This window comes from Ranitomeya imitator, chromosome 3, assembly GCF_032444005.1.
Source record: "Ranitomeya imitator isolate aRanImi1 chromosome 3, aRanImi1.pri, whole genome shotgun sequence".
Taxonomy (NCBI): domain Eukaryota; kingdom Metazoa; phylum Chordata; class Amphibia; order Anura; family Dendrobatidae; genus Ranitomeya; species Ranitomeya imitator.
The window spans coordinates 33,012,744-33,033,575 of record NC_091284.1 but is presented as its reverse complement, the minus strand read 5'-3'; the positions used below and the strand labels follow the sequence as shown (position 1 = coordinate 33,033,575).

The 20,832-nt window shown below is 43.3% G+C and overlaps 1 protein-coding gene across 2 annotated transcripts in view; it reads right to left on the bottom strand.

Annotated features, from left to right (window-relative positions):
- LCA5L (lebercilin LCA5 like) overlaps window positions 1-20,832 on the bottom strand; it is a 66,162-nt gene that overhangs the window by 31,214 nt on the left and 14,116 nt on the right. For both annotated transcript variants that reach the window (XM_069760725.1, XM_069760724.1), the window contains exons 2-3: window positions 5,932-6,741; window positions 4,530-5,047 (exon numbers count right to left, since the gene is read on the bottom strand). In XM_069760725.1, the coding sequence (XP_069616826.1) occupies window positions 4,530-5,047; window positions 5,932-6,646 (1,233 nt within the window). In that variant the 5' untranslated portion in view covers window positions 6,647-6,741. The remainder of the gene's footprint in view (window positions 1-4,529; window positions 5,048-5,931; window positions 6,742-20,832) is intronic.

Below are 20,832 nucleotides of genomic sequence, written 5' to 3'. Positions count from 1 at the left end.
TCTCTTCTGCTTGTTGCCTGTCCTTAGCAGTGGTTTCCTAGCAGCTATTTTACCATGAAGGCCTGCTGGACAAAGTCTCCTCTTAACAGTTGTTGTAGAGATGTGTCTGCTGCTAGAACTCTGTGTGGCATTGACCTGGTCTCTAATCTGAGCTGCTGTTAACCTGCGATTTCTGAGGCTGGTGACTCAGATAAACTTATCCTCAGAAGCAGAGGTGACTCTTGGTCTTCCTTTCCTGGGGCGGTCCTCATGTGAGCCAGTTTCTTTGTAGCGCTTGATGGTTTTTGCAACTGCACTTGGGGACACTTTCAAAGTTTTCCCAATTTTTCGGACTGACTGACCTTCATTTCTTAAAGTGATGATGGCCACTTGTTTTTCTTTACTTAGCTGCTTTTTTCTTGCCATAATACAAATTCTAACAGTCTATTCAGTAGGACTATCAGCTGTGTATCCACCAGACTTCTGCTCAACACAACTGATGGTCCCAACCCCATTTATAAGGCAAGGAATCCCACTTATTAAACCTGATAGGGCACACCTGTGAAGTGAAAACAATTTCCGGTGACTACCTCTTGAAGCTCATCAAGAGAATGCCAAGAGTGTGCAAAGCAGTCATCAAAGCAAAAGGTGGCTACTTTGAAGAACAGAATATAGAATATAAGACATATTTTCAGTTGTTTCACACTTTTTTGTTAAGTATGTAATTCCACATGTGTTAATTCATAGTTTTGATGCCTTCCGTGTGAATTTACAATTTTCATAGTCATGAAAATACAGAAAAATCTTTAAATGAGGTGTGCCCAAACTTATGGTCTGTACTGTATATATACATATATATATACACATACAGTATATACAGTTGAAACCAGAATAGTTGGTCGGAATTTGGGCCCATTCCTCCTGATTAAACTGGTGTAACTGATCCATGTTTTTAGGTCGCCTTGCTCGCACTGGCCTTTTTAGCTTTGCCCATAAATTTTCATCAGGATTGAGATCAGGGCTTTGTGATGGCCCCTCAAAAACATTGACTTTGTTATCCTTATGCCACTATGCATCTAGTCATTGTCCATTTGGAAGATCCATTTCCGCCCAAGCTTTAACTTGCTGGCTGATGTCTTGAGATGTTGCTTCAGTATTGCCACATAACCTTCTTTTCTTATGATGCCATCTATTTTGTGAAGTGCATCAGTCCCTCCTGCAGAAAAACAACCCCACATCATGATGCTGCTGCCACCACCATGTCTCACAGTTGGGATGGTGTTCTTACGCTTCCAAGCTTCTCCCTTTTGCCTCCAAATGTAACAATAGTCATTATGCCTAAAAAGTTCAATTTTAGTTTAACAAGGCCACAGGACATGTCTCCAAAAATTAATGTACCGTATTTGCTCCTGTGTGCATTTGCAAACATTAATCTGTTTTTTTTATGTTTCTTTTGGAGTAATGGCTTCTTCCTGGCAGAGTGGCCTTTCAGCCCATGTTGATACAGTAATCATTTCACTGTGGATATTGACACAATCTTACCAGCTTCCGCCATCATCTTTACAAGGTCTTTTGCTTTTGTTCTTGGCGCATGGCGGACCAAAGCACGTTCATCTCTGGGACACAGAACCCGTCTCCTTCCTGAGCAGTGTGACGACTGGACATTCCCATCTTGTTTGTACTTGCATATAATCGTTTGTACAGATGAACGAGGCACCTTCAAGTATCTTGAAATTGTACCCAAGGATGAGCCAGATTTGTGCAAGTCCACAATTCTCTTCCTAATATTTTGGCTGATTTCTTGAGACTTTCCCATGATGCTACACAAAGAAGCAGTGTGTTTCAGGTGTGCATTAAAATACATCCACAGGTGTGTCTCTAATTAACTCAGATTTTGCAAAAAAAAAACTATCAGCAGCTTCCAAACACATGACATCATCACATGGGCAGTCCAGAATGGTTTAAAGGCATAGTAATCTTAGTGTTTGCAAACGTTTAACTTTGTAGTAAGTAATCAAAATCCCTTACAACCTTCTCTTTCTCATTATTCTGGCATTTGGCAAATACTAATAATTATGGGTAATCCTAATTGTCCTAAAACGGGAACGGTTTATTCTGATTCCATGTCAGATATTGAAAAAAAATATGCATACGTGTCTTTTTATATAGCGTATGGAAACTTCTGGTTTCAACTGTATGTGTGCGTGTGTATGTATATATATATATATATATATATATATATATATATATATATACTATATATATATATATATATATATATATATATATACTGTATATATATATATATATATATATATATTTAAATCCCTAAGATTTTTTTACAGTTTTTAATGAAAGCCCCAAATGTAAGATTCACTTTAATAAAAAATGTAGCCTTAGTGTCATGTTGAACGCATGACTACATGAGACTCCCACAAGTCCAGCCCCTCTACGCACACAAGACTACATGAACCTGTAGGTGGTCTTCTTCTATGGATCTCATGGAAGAAAACCAGAGGAGAAAATATTTTACGTATCGAGAGGAGGGACCCAATTCGCCTTATTGGGAGGGCACGAGTCAGAGGTATGAGGTTGGCACTTACATGGGGCACAATGTTGGTGCTTATTATGGGGGGGAGTGTCAGGCAGTTAAGCGAGACTTGTGGCAGGCTCTTCCTGGATGTGGCTGCCACTTTGCATTGTGGGCACGTGACTGCCCATTTGTTCGGTGGCTGAGACAGCATGTGCTGCACTGTATATAGGGGTCATGGGGCAGGCACTTATAAGAAGCATCTGGCTGCCACTTTGTATGGTTGGTGTCACAGACATTTTCTGCATTATACCGCATATAGGGGGCACATGTCAGGAACTTTTGGGGAGTGTAATAATAATAGTTTTATTTATATAGCGCCATCATATTCCGCAGCGCTTTACAAATTATAGAGGGGATTTGTACAGACAATAGACATTACAGCGTAACAAAAACACAGTTAAAAATAGATACCAATAGGAGTGAGGGCCCTGCTGCTCGCAAGCTTACAGACTATGAGGAAAAGGGAGACACGAGAGGTGGATGGTAACAATTGCTTTAGTTATTCGGACCGGCCATAGTGTAAGGCTCAGGTGTTCATGTAAAGCTGCATGAACCGGTTATCAGCCTAACTATGTAGCAGTACAGACACAGAGGGCTATTAACTGCATAAAGTGTATGAGAACATGACGTGAAGAATCTGACTATGTTTTTTTTTTTTCTGAACGGTCCACACAGGGATAGTTAGGTTAATGCGTTGAGACGGTAGGCCAGTCTGAAAAAATTCGTTTTTAGGGCACGCTTAAAACTGTGGGGATTGGGGATTAATTGTATTAACCTAGGTAGTGCATTCCAAAGAATCGGCGCAGCACGTGTAAAGTCTTGGAGACGGGAGTGGGAGGTTCTGATAATTGAGGATGCTAACCTGAGGTCATTAGCGGAGCGGAGGGCACGGGTAGGGTGGTAGACTGAGACCAGAGAGGAGATGTAGGGTGGTGCTGAGCCATGGAGTGCTTTGTGGGTGAGGGTAGTAGTTTTGTACTGGATTCTGGAGTGGATGGGTGACCAGTGTAATGACTGGCACAGGGTAGAGGCATCGGTGTAACGGTTGGTGAGGAATATGATCCTGGCTGCAGCATTCAGGACAGATTGGAGCGGGGAGAGTTTGGTAAGAGGGAGGCCGATTAAGAGAGAGTTACAATAGTCCAGACGAGAATGAATAAGTGAAACAGTAAGAGTTTTTGCAATGTCGTAAGTAAGAAAAGGGCGAATTCTAGAAATGTTTTTGAGATGCAGATAAGAAGAGCGAGCCAGTGATCGGATGTGGGGGGTGAATGAAAGCTCGAAATCAAGGATGACCCCAAGGCAGCGGGCATGTTCCTTGGGAGTAATGGTGGAACCGCACACGGAGATGGCAATGTCAGGCAAACGTAGGTTAGTAGAGGGAGAGAACAAGAGGAGTTCAGTTTTAGACAGGTTCATGTTTAAGATAGAGGGAGGACATGATGTTAGAGACAGCGGTAAGACAATCACTGGTGTTTTCTAAAAAGGCAGGTGTGATAACAGGAGAAGAAGTGTATAATTGGGTGTCATCAGCATAGAGATGGTACTGGAAACCAAATCTACTGATTGTTTGTCCAACAGGGGCAGTATACAAAGAGAAGAGGAGGGGGCCTAGGACTGATCCTTGAGGAACCCCAACAGTAAGGGGAAGGTGAGAGGAGGAGGAACTAGCAAAACATACAGTGAAGGATCGGTCAGAGAGATAGGAGGAGAACCAGGAGAGAACGGTGTCCTTGAGGCTGATGGAGTGTATGGCTGATGTCACCTTGGGGGGGGGCATTGTGTATATCACTGTGTATGGGGGCACGTGATTATCACTGTCTGAGGTGCTGTAGCTGCACTTTACTTACCCCTCCAACAGGAATGACTCAAAAATTCACAAATATGCTAATATATATGAACACTTTCCATGGGGGTCTATCCCGGGGACAGGTTCACTTTCTGGATAGGGGTTTACCTTAACTTTGGTGCTATCAATTTCCTTCTTAATCAGAAGACTGGATAGCTTCTGGTTGAGCTCTTCTCTCTCGGCGAGGTTCTTGTCTTCGGAGAGTTTCTGTAACCTCAGTAAATTATCCTTCATTTTGAGCAGTTCACTCTCCGCCATTCTCAGCTTTACGGATAGACCTCGCTCGCTCTGCTGCGTGGACCTCAGGTTCTCTCTCAGCATCTTCACTTCATTACCGAGCTGGGAGATAAGAAGGTGTATACCACCCTCAGAGCTTTCGTACTTGTCCAGTGCCTTCATGTGCCGGTACTGGAGACTGGTCAGTAGCTTGTTCTCTCGGCTTACTTCCTCCAAGGTGCGCTGGACATCACACAATTGGTCATTCAGTTCTTTAATTTTGCGAACTTTTGCTGATAGGACGCGCCTTGTGATATCACCTTCATTCTTATGGATGAGGAGTGGTGGGTGTTGTGGTTTCATTGATGACCGCTTCCGTGGCAGTGGCTTCCTCCAGGAAAATACTTTGTCTGCAAATCACAAAATTAGGGTTTAATTAGATGAATAAAGGAGCAGTAAAAAAAATGAATATGCGGTGTTAAGCAAGGGCGGGGCATGACACAGGAAGTTAATCTGTTTTGTTCTTCATGTCATGCTCCAACCCCGCAGGTCTGATTACAAGAAGACTCCGCTTCGGATCCCTTATTTCAGTGGGAATTTTAGAGGAAAATTCTAATTTCAGGAGCCCAATCTGGAGGAATTAAATTTATTTCATAAGCCTTTAACTGGATGTTAGAGGCTCTAGATAAAGGGGCTACTTCGGTGTATGGACATTAAACAGGTGGCCCCCTGCTCTGAAGTCCCCAGAATAATACCAGTGCCAAAACAGAGAGGAGTTCTGAATGAGTTGAACCATCCTTGTATACAAGGATGGCCATTCACCTAGGGAACCCCTGAGTGGCTGGCCGTGTCTCCTATGATGGTGCCAGGAGTGGGACTCTGATCGCTTTTTCTGAAAGGTTCTCACTGATGAGTGAACTGTGTACATCTGGATGCCATCAGGAGCTGATAATATCCAAGCAGATCACGTGGTGGGTGTCAGATCCTCATTAACCTGATACTGATGAGTTATCCGAAGAATAGGCAATCAATAGCAAAGCTCTGCACATCAAGCCTTTATGTTTCATTTTGCTACAAATACATAAAAAAGCAATTCAGCCACAATTGTATATCTATGGATCTATATCAATTACGGTATATACATTTATTGTACTGGTTGTTACAATTTTACCAATTTTGTTTTGATTTTGAACGTATATTAAGTTAGGTTTATTTATTGCAAAAAATGTGCAGAAGGGGGAGATACAATTTTTGCATCAATGGATGGAACACGTTATAAAGAATGTTGACTTACCAACTTTAGAAAATGTTTGACATGTCTTGTTGTTTGTTATTGCTGCCGTTTTTATTTGCGCTTTATGTGCCTCATTTACACTTTCTGATCTCTTGGAGTTTTTGCTGGGGGATCGGTCGTTGCGGTTTGTCTTGCTCCTGGGTGATCGGTCGCTGGTGCTCATCTTGCTCCTGGGTGATCGGTCGCTGGTGCTCATCTTGCTCCTGGGTGATCGGTCGCTGGTGCTCATCTTGCTCCTGGGTGATTGGTCGCTGCTGTTCGTCTTGCTCCTGGGTGATCGGTCGCTGGTGCTCATCTTGCTCCTGGGTGATCGGTCGCTGGTGCTCATCTTGCTCCTGGGTGATTGGTCGCTGCTGCTCGTCTTGCTCCTGGGTGATTGGTTGCTGCTGCTCATCTTGCTCCTGGGTGATCGGTCGCTGCTGCTCATCTTGCTCCTGGGTGATCGGTCACTGGTGCTCATCTTGCTCCTGGGTGATCGGTCGCTGCTGCTCGTCTTGCTCCTGGGTGATCGGTCGCTGCTGCTCGTCTTGCTCCTGGGTGATCGGTCGCTGCTGCTTGTCTTGCTCCTTGGGGATCGGTCACTGGGGCTTGTGTTGCTGCCATCACTGCTGGGATTGTGGTTTGGGTCATTACTTTTGCAGAAGGACCTCTGCTCAGGGTCTGTCAAAGGTTCCTGCCTCCATTCTCTGTGTCCACCTGGAACTTTAAAACTCATTCTGATAGGACTAAGTGTTGAAAAAAATCAGACTTTTCTTTTTTTTTTCTAGAAACAATCCGGTTCGGAAATATTGGATCACAACTGTCAAGGTCCTGAAAAAAAAGGATTGTACAGATCAACGTTGGCGTTACAAAAAAGTTGCATATTATGGAACCTGGACACATTTGCGGAACACTTTGTGACTTTTTTGCCCATTTGCACCTTTTTGCAACTTTTTAAAGATGGCAGTGTTTAGTGGAAGGGCGTATAGACTTACTATAGCTGATACTCATAGCTGGCAAATATTTCATTTTCTGGCACACAAGTCTCTATTGTGGAAGCTTCCATTGAAGGGGTTGATTCCACCTTGTATATTTGTGGTATATCCATATGATACACTATAACTGTATACTAGATGCGGATCAGCAATCTCCCATGCACAGAAGTGGAGAAAGCTGCGCATGTGCGGCCACTTCTACACTGACAGCAGTGCGTGATGGAGCGTCCCAGTGGTGGGATGAAAATAAGGATGTGGATTATCTGCGCTGCATCAGTTTTTACCATTGGTGTTTCATCAATTTTTTTCGATAGGCAAAAAAAATCTGTTGAAGATTTCTCAAGCTCCTCCTAGCAAACAGCCAGCAGAGCAAACAGCACTAACGTGTGACTAGGATGCCATCAATTTGCTGTTCAGAGTTTTCACGAAACAATGGATTTTTAATTGTGAGTCAAAATTGGACATGTTTCCATTTTTTTCTGTTTTTTTTTTTTTTTTACGATATTCGACCACCCAAAAAAACCACAGACACTATAATGGATTTGTGTTCTAACTGTGAAAAAGTACGGGTAGACCACATATGTACAAATATCAGAGACCGGCCGTAGGGATACTAGCATAGAGAGGGTTGCATAAAGATTTCCACAGAATGGCAGGGGGTAAGGGTAAATTATCTTAAGGATGGTGGGTAGAAGTCTGTAGAAAAGGAAGAAAGCACATGAAGAGGAAATTAGTGCAGGATAGACGTTGTTCTGATACACGAACTAATAAAAACAGCAGCACGATGGCTATGCGCAAAGGTCAAATTCAGCATATATTACTGGGAGAGGCACACATACCTCACATCCAGCCAATATTACTGTAAGAGACACGCGGAGCTCGCATCCAGCCTATATTACTGGGAGAGACACACAGAGCTCACATCCAGCCAATATTACTGTAAGAGACACGCAGAGCTCACATCCAGTCTATATTACTGGGAGAGACTCACAGAGCTCACATCCAGCCTATATTACTGGGAGAGACTCACAGAGCTCACATCCAGCCTTTATTACTGGGAGGCACACAGAGCTCACATCCAGCCTATATTACTGGGAGAGACACACAGAGCTCACATCCAGCCTTTATTACTGGGAGGCACACAGAGCTCACATCCAGCCTATATTACTGGGAGGCACACAGAGCTCACATCCAGCCTATATTACTGGGAGAGACACACAGAGCTCGAAACCAGCCTATATTACTGGGAGAGACACACAGAGCTCACATCCAGCCTATATTACAGGGAGAGACACACAGACATCACATCCAGCCTATATTACTGGGAGAGACACACAGATCTCACATCCAGCCTATATTACAGGGAAAGACACACAGAGCTCACATCCAGCCTATATTACTGGGAGAGATTTGCCGCTCATATCCAGTCTATATTACTGGGAGGCAAACAGAGGTCACATCCAGCTTATATTACTGGGGAAGACACACAGACCTCACATCCAGCCTATATTACTGGGAAAGACACACAGAGCTCACATCCAGCCTATATTACTGGGAGAGACACACAGAGCTCACATCCAGCCTATATTACTGGGAGAGACACACAGAGCTCACATCCAGCCTATATTACTGGGAGAGACTCACAGAGCTCACATCCAGCCTATATTACAGGGAGAGACACACAGACATCACATCCAGCCTATATTACTAGGAGAGACACACAGACCTCACATCCAGCCTATATTACTGGGAAAGACACACAGAGCTCACATCCAGCCTATATTACTGGGAGAGACACACAGAGCTCACATCCAGCCTATATTACTGGGAGAGACACACAGAGCTCGAAACCAGCCTATATTACTGGGAGAGACACACAGAGCTCACATCCAGCCTATATTACAGGGAGAGACACACAGACATCACATCCAGCCTATATTACTAGGAGAGACACACAGACCTCACATCCAGCCTATATTACTGGGAAAGACACACAGAGCTCACATCCAGCCTATATTACTGGGAGAGATTTGCCGCTCATTTCCAGTCTATATTACTGGGAGGCAAACAGAGGTCACATCCAGCTTATATTACTGGGGAAGACACACAGACCTCACATCCAGCCTATATTACTGGGAAAGACACACAGAGCTCACATCCAGCCTATATTACTGGGAGAGACACACAGAGCTCACATCCAGCCTATATTACTGGGAGAGATTTGCAGCTCATATCCAGTCTATATTACTGGGAGGCAAACAGAGGTCACATCCAGCTTATATTACTGGGGAAGACACAGACCTCACATCCAGCCTATTTTACTGGGAAAGACACACAGAGCTCACATCCAGGCTATATTACTGGGAGAGGCACACAGACCTCACATCCAGCCTATATTACTGGGAAAGACACACAGACACTTCACATCCAGCCTATATTACTGGGAGGCACACAGACCTCACATCCAGTCTATATTACTGGGAGAGACACACTGAGCTCACATACAGCCTATATTACTGGGAGAGACACACAAAGCTCACACCCAGCCTATCTTACTGGGAGAGACACACAAAGCTCACACCTAGCCTGTATTACTAGGAGAAATACACAGACTCACATCCAGCCTGTATTACTGTGAGGCACACAGAGCTCACATCCAGCCAATATTATTGGGAGAGACACACAAAGCTCCCATCCAGCGTATATTACTGGGAGGCACACAGAGGTCACATCCAGCCTATATTACAGGGATAGACACACAGAGCTCAAATCCAGCCTATATTACTGGGAGAGACACACAGAGCTCACATCCAGCCTATGTTGCTGGGAAAGACACACAGAGCTCACATCCAGCCTTTATTATGATGATGTAATTACTGTATAATATTAGTAATATAGGCTGGATGTAAGCTCTGTGTGTCTCTCCCAGTAATATAGGCTGGATGTGAGCTCTGTGTGTCTTTCCCAGTATTATAGGCTGGAAGTGAGGTCTCTGTGTGTCTTCCAGTAATATAGGCTGGATGTGAGGTCTGTGTGTCTTTCCCAGTATTATAGGCTGGAAGTGAGGTCTCTGTGTGTCTTCCAGCCATACAGGCTATATGTCAGCTCACTGCATCTGTCGAAATAATATAGGCTGGATTGAAGTGTCTGTCTCTCCTAGTTATATAGGATTCTTCAGGTCATTAACATTCTGATTGGCAGCAAAGAACATCTCAGTAGCAAAGGAACAGGGATGTGACAGGACACATAGGCAAGTGGGATGCTTGTGGGAGCTCCTGTGTGCTTGGACAGCATAATATTATGTGGGGGTGACTGTGGGGATATTTATACTATGTGTGTGGGGTTGGTGGGAGAATTATTGTGTGTATGGGAGCTGTGGAGGTTCCCATACTGTGTAGGGGGCATAGTACTGTGTATGCGGGAAACTATCCAGCCTCTATTACTGGGAAAGACAAACAGAACTCATATCTAGCCTATATTACAAACAGAGACACGCAGATCTCGATTCAGCCTATATTACAAACAGAGACACACAAATCTCACAACTATATTACTGAGGGAGACACAAATACCTCACATCCAGCCTATATTACTGAAGGAGTAACTCCCACAAGAAAACATCTAAAACTTGGATACGATTACAAACTGCATGTCAGGTCGTCTGAAAATGATTGGAGGAATGAAGATCACCGCCTGAAACTTAGAGTAATTTTATAAACTAAAGGTAACCACTAACATATGGAAAAAAAAATTTCCATGCCAAAGATGTCCATAGCCTTTAGGCCGGGATCACACATGCGAGAAACACGTCTGTGTCTCACATGTTAAATCCAAGCTCTGGCGCCGGCACTGTGGAGCGAAGCGTGCGGCCGCACAGCAATACATGGAGCTGCACGCTCCGCTCTGAAGTGCCGGCGCCAGAGCTTGGATTTCACATGCGAGACACGGACGTGTTTCTCGCATGTGTGATCCCGGCTTGAGCCTGCATTCAGGGCCCCAGCTATGAGCAGCAGCAGGGCCCAATGAGTGAGGGGCCCGCTGACTTCAGCACATACCTCAGCTGAATGTGAGTCTTCGGATGCACATTCAGCTGAAGTGTAATGCAGTGCACAGACTCATCAGGTCCGTACACCGCAATACACGCTGCCAGACAATCAGAGGCCAGCAGCTGAGGTCAGCATGCACATGACCGGGGGCGAATGGAAGAGATGTCATTCGCCCCTGTCACTTGCACGCTGAAGTCACCTGCTGACTTCAGAAGTGGACACCGTACAGTGGGGGAGCGGAGGGAAGGTGTACTACCGTACATGTATGACTATGGGCTGTGCATTATGCTACATGGATGACTATGGTCTGTGCAATATACTAAATGGATGACTATGAGCTGTGTATTATACTACAAGGATGACTATGGGCTGTGCATTATACTACATGTATGATTATCATCTGCGCATTATAATACATGGATGACTATGGTCTGCGCATCATAATACATGGACGACTAAGGGCTGTGGATTATACTACAAGGATGACTATGGGCTGTGCATTATAATACATGGATGACTATGGGCTGTGCATTATACTACATGCATGACTATGGGCTGTGCATTATACTACAAGGATGACTATGGGCTGTGCATTATAATACATGGATGACTATGGGCTGTGCATTATACTGCATGGATGACTATGGGCTGTGCATTATACTACAAGGATGACTATGGGCTGTGCATTATACTGCATGGATGACTATGGGCTGTGCATTATACTACATGCATGACTATGGGCTGTGCATTATACTACATGGATGACTATGAGCTGTGCATTATAATACATGGATGACTATGGGCTGTGCATTATACTACATGCATGACTATGGGCTGTGCATTATACCACATGGAAGACTATGGGCTGTGCATTATACTACAAGGATGACTATGGGCTGTGCATTATACTGCATGGATGACTATGGGCTGTGCATTATACTGCATGTATGACTATGGGCTGTACATTATACTACATGGATGACTATGGGCTGTGCATTATACTACAAGGATGACTATGGGCTGTGCATTATACTGCATGGATGACTATGGGCTGTGCATTATACTACAAGGATGACGATGGGCTGTGCATTATACTACATGGATGACTATGGGCTGTGCATTATACTACATGGATGACTATGGGCTGTGCATTATACTACAAGGATGACTATGGGCTGTGCATTATAATACATGGATGACTATGGGCTGTGCATTATACTGCATGGATGACTATGGGCTGTGCATTATACTACAAGGATGACTATGGGCTGTGCATTATAATACATGGATGACTATGGGCTGTGCATTATACTGCGTGGATGACTATGGGCTGTGCATTATACTACATGGATGACTATGGGCTGTGCATTATACTACATGGATGACTATGGGCTGTGTATTTTACTACATGGATGACTATGAGCTGTGTATTATACTACATGGCTGACTATGGGCTGTGCATTATACTACATGGATGACTATGGGCTGTGCATTAAACTACATGGATGACTATGAGCTGTGTATTATGCTACATGGATGACTATGGGCTGTGCATTATATTACATGGATGACTATGGGCTGTGCATTATACTGCATGGATGACTATGAGCTGTGCATTATAATACATGGATGACTATGGGCTGTGCATTATACTACATGGATGACTATGGGCTGTGCATTATACTACATGGATGACTATGGGCTGTGCATTAAACTACATGGATGACTATGAGCTGTGTATTATACTACATGGATGACTATGGGCTGTGCATTATATTACATGGATGACTATGGGCTGTGCATTATACTGCATGGATGACTATGAGCTGTGCATTATAATACATGGATGACTATGGGCTGTGCATCATACTACATGGATGACTATGGGCTGTGCATTATACTACATGGATGACTATGGGCTGTGCATTATACTACATGGATGACTATGGGCTGTGCATTATACTACATGCATGACTATGGGCTGTGCATTATACTACATGGATGACTATGGGCTGTGCATTATACTACATGGATGACTATGAGCTGTGCATTATAATACATGGATGACTATGGGCTGTGCATTATACTACATGGATGACTATGGGCTGTGCATTATACTACATGGATGACTATGGGCTGTGCATTATACTACATGGATGACTATGGGCTGTGCATTATACTACATGGATGACTATGGGCTGTGCATTATACTACAGGGATGACTATGGGCTGTGCATTATACTACATGGATGACTATGGGCTGTGCATTATACTACATGGATGGCTATGAGCTGTGCATTATAATACATGGATGACTATGGGCTGTGCATTATACTACATGGATGACTATGGGCTGTGCATTATACTACATGGATGACTATGAGCTGTGCATTATAATACATGGATGACTATGGGCTGTGCATTATACTACATGTATGACTATGGGCTGTGCATTATACTACATGGATGACTATGAGCTGTGCATTATAATACATGGATGACTATGGGCTGTGCTTTATAATACATGGATGACTATGGGCTGTGCATTATACTACATGGATGACTATGGGCTGTGCATTATACTACATGGATGACTATGGGCTGTGCATTATACTACATGGATGACTATGGGCTGTGCATTATACTACATGGATGACTATGGGCTGTGCATTATACTACATGGATGACTATGGGCTGTGCATTATACTACATGGATGACTATGGGCTGTGCATTATACTACATGGATGACTATGGGCTGTGCATTTTACTAGATGGATGACTATGGGCTGTGCATTATACTACAAGGATGACTATGGGCTGTGCATTATACTGCATGGATGACTATGGGCTGTGCATTATACTTTATGGATGACTATGGGCTGTGCATTATACTACATGGATGACTATGGGCTGTGCATTATACTACATGGATGACTATGGGCTGTGCATTATACTACAAGGATGACGATGGGCTGTGCATTATACTACATGGATGACTATGGGCTGTGCATTACACTACATGGATGACTATGGGCCGTGCATTATACTACATGGATGACTATGAGCTGTGTATTAAACTACAAGGATGACGATGGGCTGTGCATTATACTACATGGATGACTATGGGCTGTGCATTATACTACATGGATGACTATGAGCTGTGCATTATACTACATGGATGACTATGGGCTGTGCATTATACTACAAGGATGACTATGGGCTGTGCATTATACTGCATGGATGACTATGAGCTGTGTATTATACTACAGTTGTGCTCAAAAGTTTACATACCCCGGCAGAATTTTTGCTTTCTTGGCCTTTTTTCAGAGAATATGAATGATAACACTAAAACTTTTTCTCCACTCATGGTTAGTGGTTGGGTGAAGCCATTTATTGTCAAACTTCCGTATTTTCTCTTTTTAAATCATGATGACAGTTTTTCTTTTTTAATAAATTTACAAAAATTTCTACATTTCTATTTTTTTTTCAGTCAAGATGGTGTGCAGAGTGTACATTAATGAGAACAAAAATGAACTTTGTTGAATTTACAAAATGGCTGCAATGAAACAAAGAGTGAAAAATGTAAAGGGGTCTGATACTTTCCGTACCCACTGTATATAGTGGCGTCTCTAGTTACACCAGTAAGCAGCGGCTCCCAGTCTGATCATACCATCTGAATAACCGTTATATAATACTACACAAAAGAAGCTCTGCTACATGAGGTGAAGCTAAATTCATCATTTAAAATTTTCAGGAAGTCGCCGAGTTTGGATAGTAGGAGGATTAGTTATGGTATACCATGAATTAGATTCTGCTGAGCTTAGCTCTGCTACATCAATATGGACTGAATGTCATACTCGGCTCTGCTACATCAATATGGACTGAATGTCATACTCAGCTCTGCTACATCAATATGGACTGAATGTCATACTCGGCTCTGCTACATCAATATGGACTGAATTTCATACTCGGCTCTGCTACATCAATATGGACTGAATGTCATACTCAGCTCTGCTACATCAATATGGACTGAATGTCATACTCGGCTCTGCTACATCAATATGGACTGAATTTCATACTCAGCTCTGCGACATCAATATGGACTGAATGTCATACTCAGCTCTGCTACATCAATATGGACTGAATGTCATACTCGGCTCTGCTACATCAATATGGACTGAATGTCATACTCGGCTCTGCTACATCAATATGGACTGAATGTCATACTCGGCTCTGCTACATCAATATGGACTGAATGTCATACTCAGCACTGCTACATCAATATGGACTGAATGTCATACTCGGCTCTGCTACATCAATATGGACTGAATGTCATACTCGGCTCTGCGACATCAATATGGACTGAATGTCATACTCGGCTCTGCTACATCAATATGGACTGAATGTCATACTCGGCTCTGCGACATCAATATGGACTGAATGTCATACTCAGCTCTGCTACATCAATATGGACTGAATGTCATACTCGGCTCTGCTACATCAATATGGACTGAATGTCATACTCGGCTCTGCTACATCAATATGGACTGAATGTCATACTCAGCTCTGCTACATCAATATGGACTGAATGTCATACTCGGCTCTGCTACATCAATATGGACTGAATTTCATACTCGGCTCTACTACATCAATATGGACTGAATGTCATACTCGGCTCTGCTACATCAATATGGACTGAATGTCATACTCGGCTCTACTACATCAATATGGACTGAATGTCATACTCAGCTCTGCTACATCAATATGGACTGAATGTCATACTCGGCTATGCTACATCAATATGGACTGAATTTCATACTCAGCTCTGCTACATCAATATGGACTGAATGTCATACTCGGCTCTGCGACATCAATATGGACTGAATGTCATACTCAGCTCTGCTACATCAATATGGACTGAATGTCATACTCGGCTCTGCTACATCAATATGGACTGAATGTCATACTCATCTCTGCTACATCAATATGGACTGAATGTCATACTCGGCTCTGCTACATCAATATGGACTGAATTTCATACTCGGCTCTGCTACATCAATATGGACTGAATGTCATACTCGGCTCTGCTACATCAATATGGACTGAATGTCATACTCGGCTCTGCTACATCAATATGGACTGAATGTCATACTTGGCTCTGCCACATCAATATGGACTGAATATCATACTCAGCTCTGCTACATCAGTATGGACTGAATGTCATACTCGGCTCTGCTACATCAATCTGGACTGAATGTCATACTCGGCTCTGCTACATCAGTATGGACTGAATGTCATACTCGGCTCTGCTACACCAATATGGACTGAATGTCATACTCGGCTCTGCTACATCAGTATGGACTGAATGTCATACTCGGCTCTGCTACATCAATATGAACTGAATGTCACACTTGGCTCTGCTACATCAATATGGACTGAATGTCATACTCAGCTCTGCTACATCAATATGGACTGAATGTCATACTCGGCTCTGCTACATCAATATGGACTGAATGTCATACTCGGCTCTGCTACATCAATATGGACTGAATGTCATACTTGGCTCTGCCACATCAATATGGACTGAATGTCATACTTGGCTCTGCCACATCAATATGGACTGAATGTCATACTCAGCTCTGCTACATCAATATGGACTGAATGTCATACTCGGCTCTGCTACATCAATATGGACTGAATGTCATACTTGGCTCTGCTACATCAATATGGACTGAATGTCATACTCAGCTCTGCTACATCAATATGGACTGAATGTCATACTCGGCTCTGCTACATCAATATGGACTGAATGTCATACTCGGCTCTGCTACATCAATATGGACTGAATGTCATACTCGGCTCTGCTACATCAATATGGACTGAATGCCATACTCGGCTCTGCTACATCAATATGGACTGAATATCATACTCAGCTCTGCTACATCAGTATGGACTGAATGTCATACTCGGCTCTGCTACATCAATCTGGACTGAATGTCATACTCGGCTCTGCTACATCAGTATGGACTGAATGTCATACTCGGCACTGCTACATCAATATGGACTGAATGTCATACTCGGCTCTGCTACATCAGTATGGACTGAATGTCATACTCGGCTCTGCTACATCAATATGGACTGAATGTCACACTTGGCTCTGCTACATCAATATGGACTGAATGTCATACTCAGCTCTGCTACATCAATATGGACTGAATGTCATACTCGGCTCTGCAACATCAATATGGACTGAATGTCATACTCGGCTCTGCAACATCAATATGGACTGAATGTCATACTCGGCTCTGCTACATCAATATGGACTGAATGTCATACTCGGCTCTGCAACATCAATATGGACTGAATGTCATACTCGGCTCTGCTACATCAGTATGGACTTAATGTCATACTCTGCTCTGCCACATCACTCTGGACTCAATGTCATGCTTGGCTCTGCCACATCAATATGGACTGAATGTCATGCTTGGCTCTGCTACATCAGTGAGGACTAAATGTCATACTCGGCTCTGCCACATCACTCTGGACTGAATGTCATACTTGGCTCTGCTACATCAATATGGACTGAATGTCATACTCGGCTCTGCTACATCAATATGGACTGAATATCATACTCGGCTCTGCTACATCAATATGGACTGAATGTCATACTCGGCTCTGCTACATCAATATGGACTGAATGTCATACTCGGCTCTGCTACATCAATATGGACTGAATGCCATACTCGGCTCTGCCACATCACTCTGGACTGAATGTCATACTCGGCTCTGCAACATCAATATGGACTGAATGTCATACTCGGCTCTGCTACATCAATATGGACTGAATGTCATACCCAGCTCTGCTACATCAATATGGACTGAATGTCATACTCGGCTCTGCTACATCAATATGGACTGAATGTCATGCTCGGCTCTGCTACATCAATATGGACTGAATGTCATACTCGGCTCTGCTACATCAATATGGACTGAATGTCATACTCGGCTCTGCTACATCAATATGGACTGAATTTCATACTCAGCTCTGCCACATCAATATGGACTGAATGTCATACTCGGCTCTGCCACATCAATATGGACTGAATGTCATACTCGGATCTGCCACATCACTCTGGACTGAATGTCATACTCGGCTCTGCCACATCACTCTGGACTGAATGTCATACTCGGCTCTGCTACATCAATATGGACTGAATGTCATACTCAGCTCTGCTACATCAATATGGACTGAATGTCATACTCAGCTCTGCTACATCAATATGGACTGAATGTCATACTCGGCTCTGCTACATCAATATGGACTGAATGTCATACTCGGCTCTGCTACATCAGTATGGACTGAATGTCATACTCGGCTCTGCTACATCAATATGGACTGAATGTCATACTCGGCTCTGCTACATCAATATGGACTGAATGTCATACTCGGCTCTGCTACATCAATATGGACTGAATGTCATACTCAGCTCTGCTACATCAATATGGACTGAATGTCATACTCGGCTCTGCCACATCAATATGGACTGAATGTCATACTCAGCTCTGCTACATCAATATGGACTGAATTTCATACTCAGCTCTGCTACATCAATATGGACTGAATGTCATACTCGGCTCTGCTACATCAATATGGACTGAATGTCATACTCGGCTCTGCTACATCAATATGGACTGAATTTCATACTCAGCTCTGCTACATCAATATGGACTGAATGTCATACTCGGCTCTGCTACATCAATATGGACTGAATTTCATACTCAGCTCTGCCACATCAATATGGACTGAATGTCATACTCGGCTCTGCTACATCAATATGGACTGAATTTCATACTCAGCTCTGCCACATCAATATGGACTGAATGTCATACTCGGCTCTGCTACATCAATATGGACTGAATTTCATACTCAGCTCTGCTACATCAATATGGACTGAATGTCATACTCGGCTCTGCTACATCACTCTGGACTGAATGTCATGCTTGGCTCTGCTACATCAGTATGGACTGAATGTCATACTCGGCTCTGCTACATCAATATGGACTGAATGTCATACTCAGCTCTGCTACATCAATATGGACTGAATGTCATACTCAGCTCTGCTACATCAATATGGACTGAATGTCATACTCGGCTCTGCTACATCAATATGGACTGAATGTCATACTCGGCTCTGCCACATCACTCTGGACTGAATTTCATACTCGGCTCTGCCACATCAATATGGACTGAATGTCATACTCAGCTCTGCTACATCAATATGGACTGAATGTCATACTCGGCTCTGCCATATCACTCTGGACTGAATGTCATGCTTGGCTCTGCTACATCAGTATGGACTGAATGTCATACTCGGCTCTGCTACATCAATATGGACTGAATGTCATACTCAGCTCTGCTGCATCAATATGGACTGAATGTCATACTCAGCTCTGCTACATCAATATGGACTGAATGTCATACTCGGCTCTGCTACATCAATATGGACTGAATGTCATACTCGGCTCTGCTACATCAGTATGGACTGAATTTCATACTCGGCTCTGCTACATCAGTATGGACTGAATGTCATAGTCAGCTCTGCTACATCAATATGGACTGAATGTCATACTCGGCTCTGCCACATCAATATGGACTGAATGTCATAGTCAGCTCTGCTACATCACTCTGGACTGAATGTCATACTCGGCTCTGCTACATCAATATGGACTGAATGTCATACTCAGCTCTGCTACATCAATATGGACTGAATGTCATACTCAGCTCTGCTACATCAATATGGACTGAATGTCATACTCGGCTCTGCTACATCAATATGGACTGAATGTCATACTCGGCTCTGCTACATCAGTATGGACTGAATTTCATACTCGGCTCTGCTACATCAGTATGGACTGAATGTCATACTCGGCTCTGCTACATCAATATGGACTGAATGTCATACTCGGCTCTGCTACATCAATATGGACTGAATGTCATACTCGGCTCTGCTACATCAGTATGGACTGAATGTCATACTCGGCTCTGCTACATCAATATGGACTGAATGTCATACTCGGCTCTGCTACATCAATATGGACTGAATGTCATACTCGGCTCTGCTACATCAATATGGACTGAATGTCATACTCGGCTCTGCTACATCAGTATGGACTGAATGTCATACTCGGCTCTGCTACATCAATATGGACTGAATGTCATACTCGGCTCTGCTACATCAATATGGACTGAATGTCATACTCGGCTCTGCTACATCAATATGGACTGAATGTCATACTCGGCTCTGCTACATCAATATGGACTGAATTTCATACTCGGCTCTGCTACATCAGTATGGACTGAATGTCATACTCGGCTCTGCTACATCAATATGGACTGAATGTCATACTCGGCTCTGCTACATCAATATGGACTGAATGTCATACTCGGCTCTGCTACATCAATATGGACTGAATGTCATACTCGGCTCTGCTACATCAATATGGACTGAATGTCATGCTTGGCTCTGCTACATCAATATGGACTGAATGTCATGCTTGGCTCTGCTACATCAATATGGACTGAATGTCATACTCGGCTCTGCTACATCAATATGGACTGAATGTCATACTCGGCTCTGCTACATCAATATGGACTGAATGTCATACTCGGCTCTGCTACATCAATATGGACTGAATGTCATGCTTGGCTCTGCTACATCAATATGGACTGAATGTCATGCTTGGCTCTGCTACATCAGTGAGGACTAAATGTCATACTCGGCTCTGCTACATCAATATGGACTAAATGTCATACTCGGCTCTGCTACATCAATATGGACTGAATGTCATGCTTGGCTCTGCTACATCAATATGGACTGAA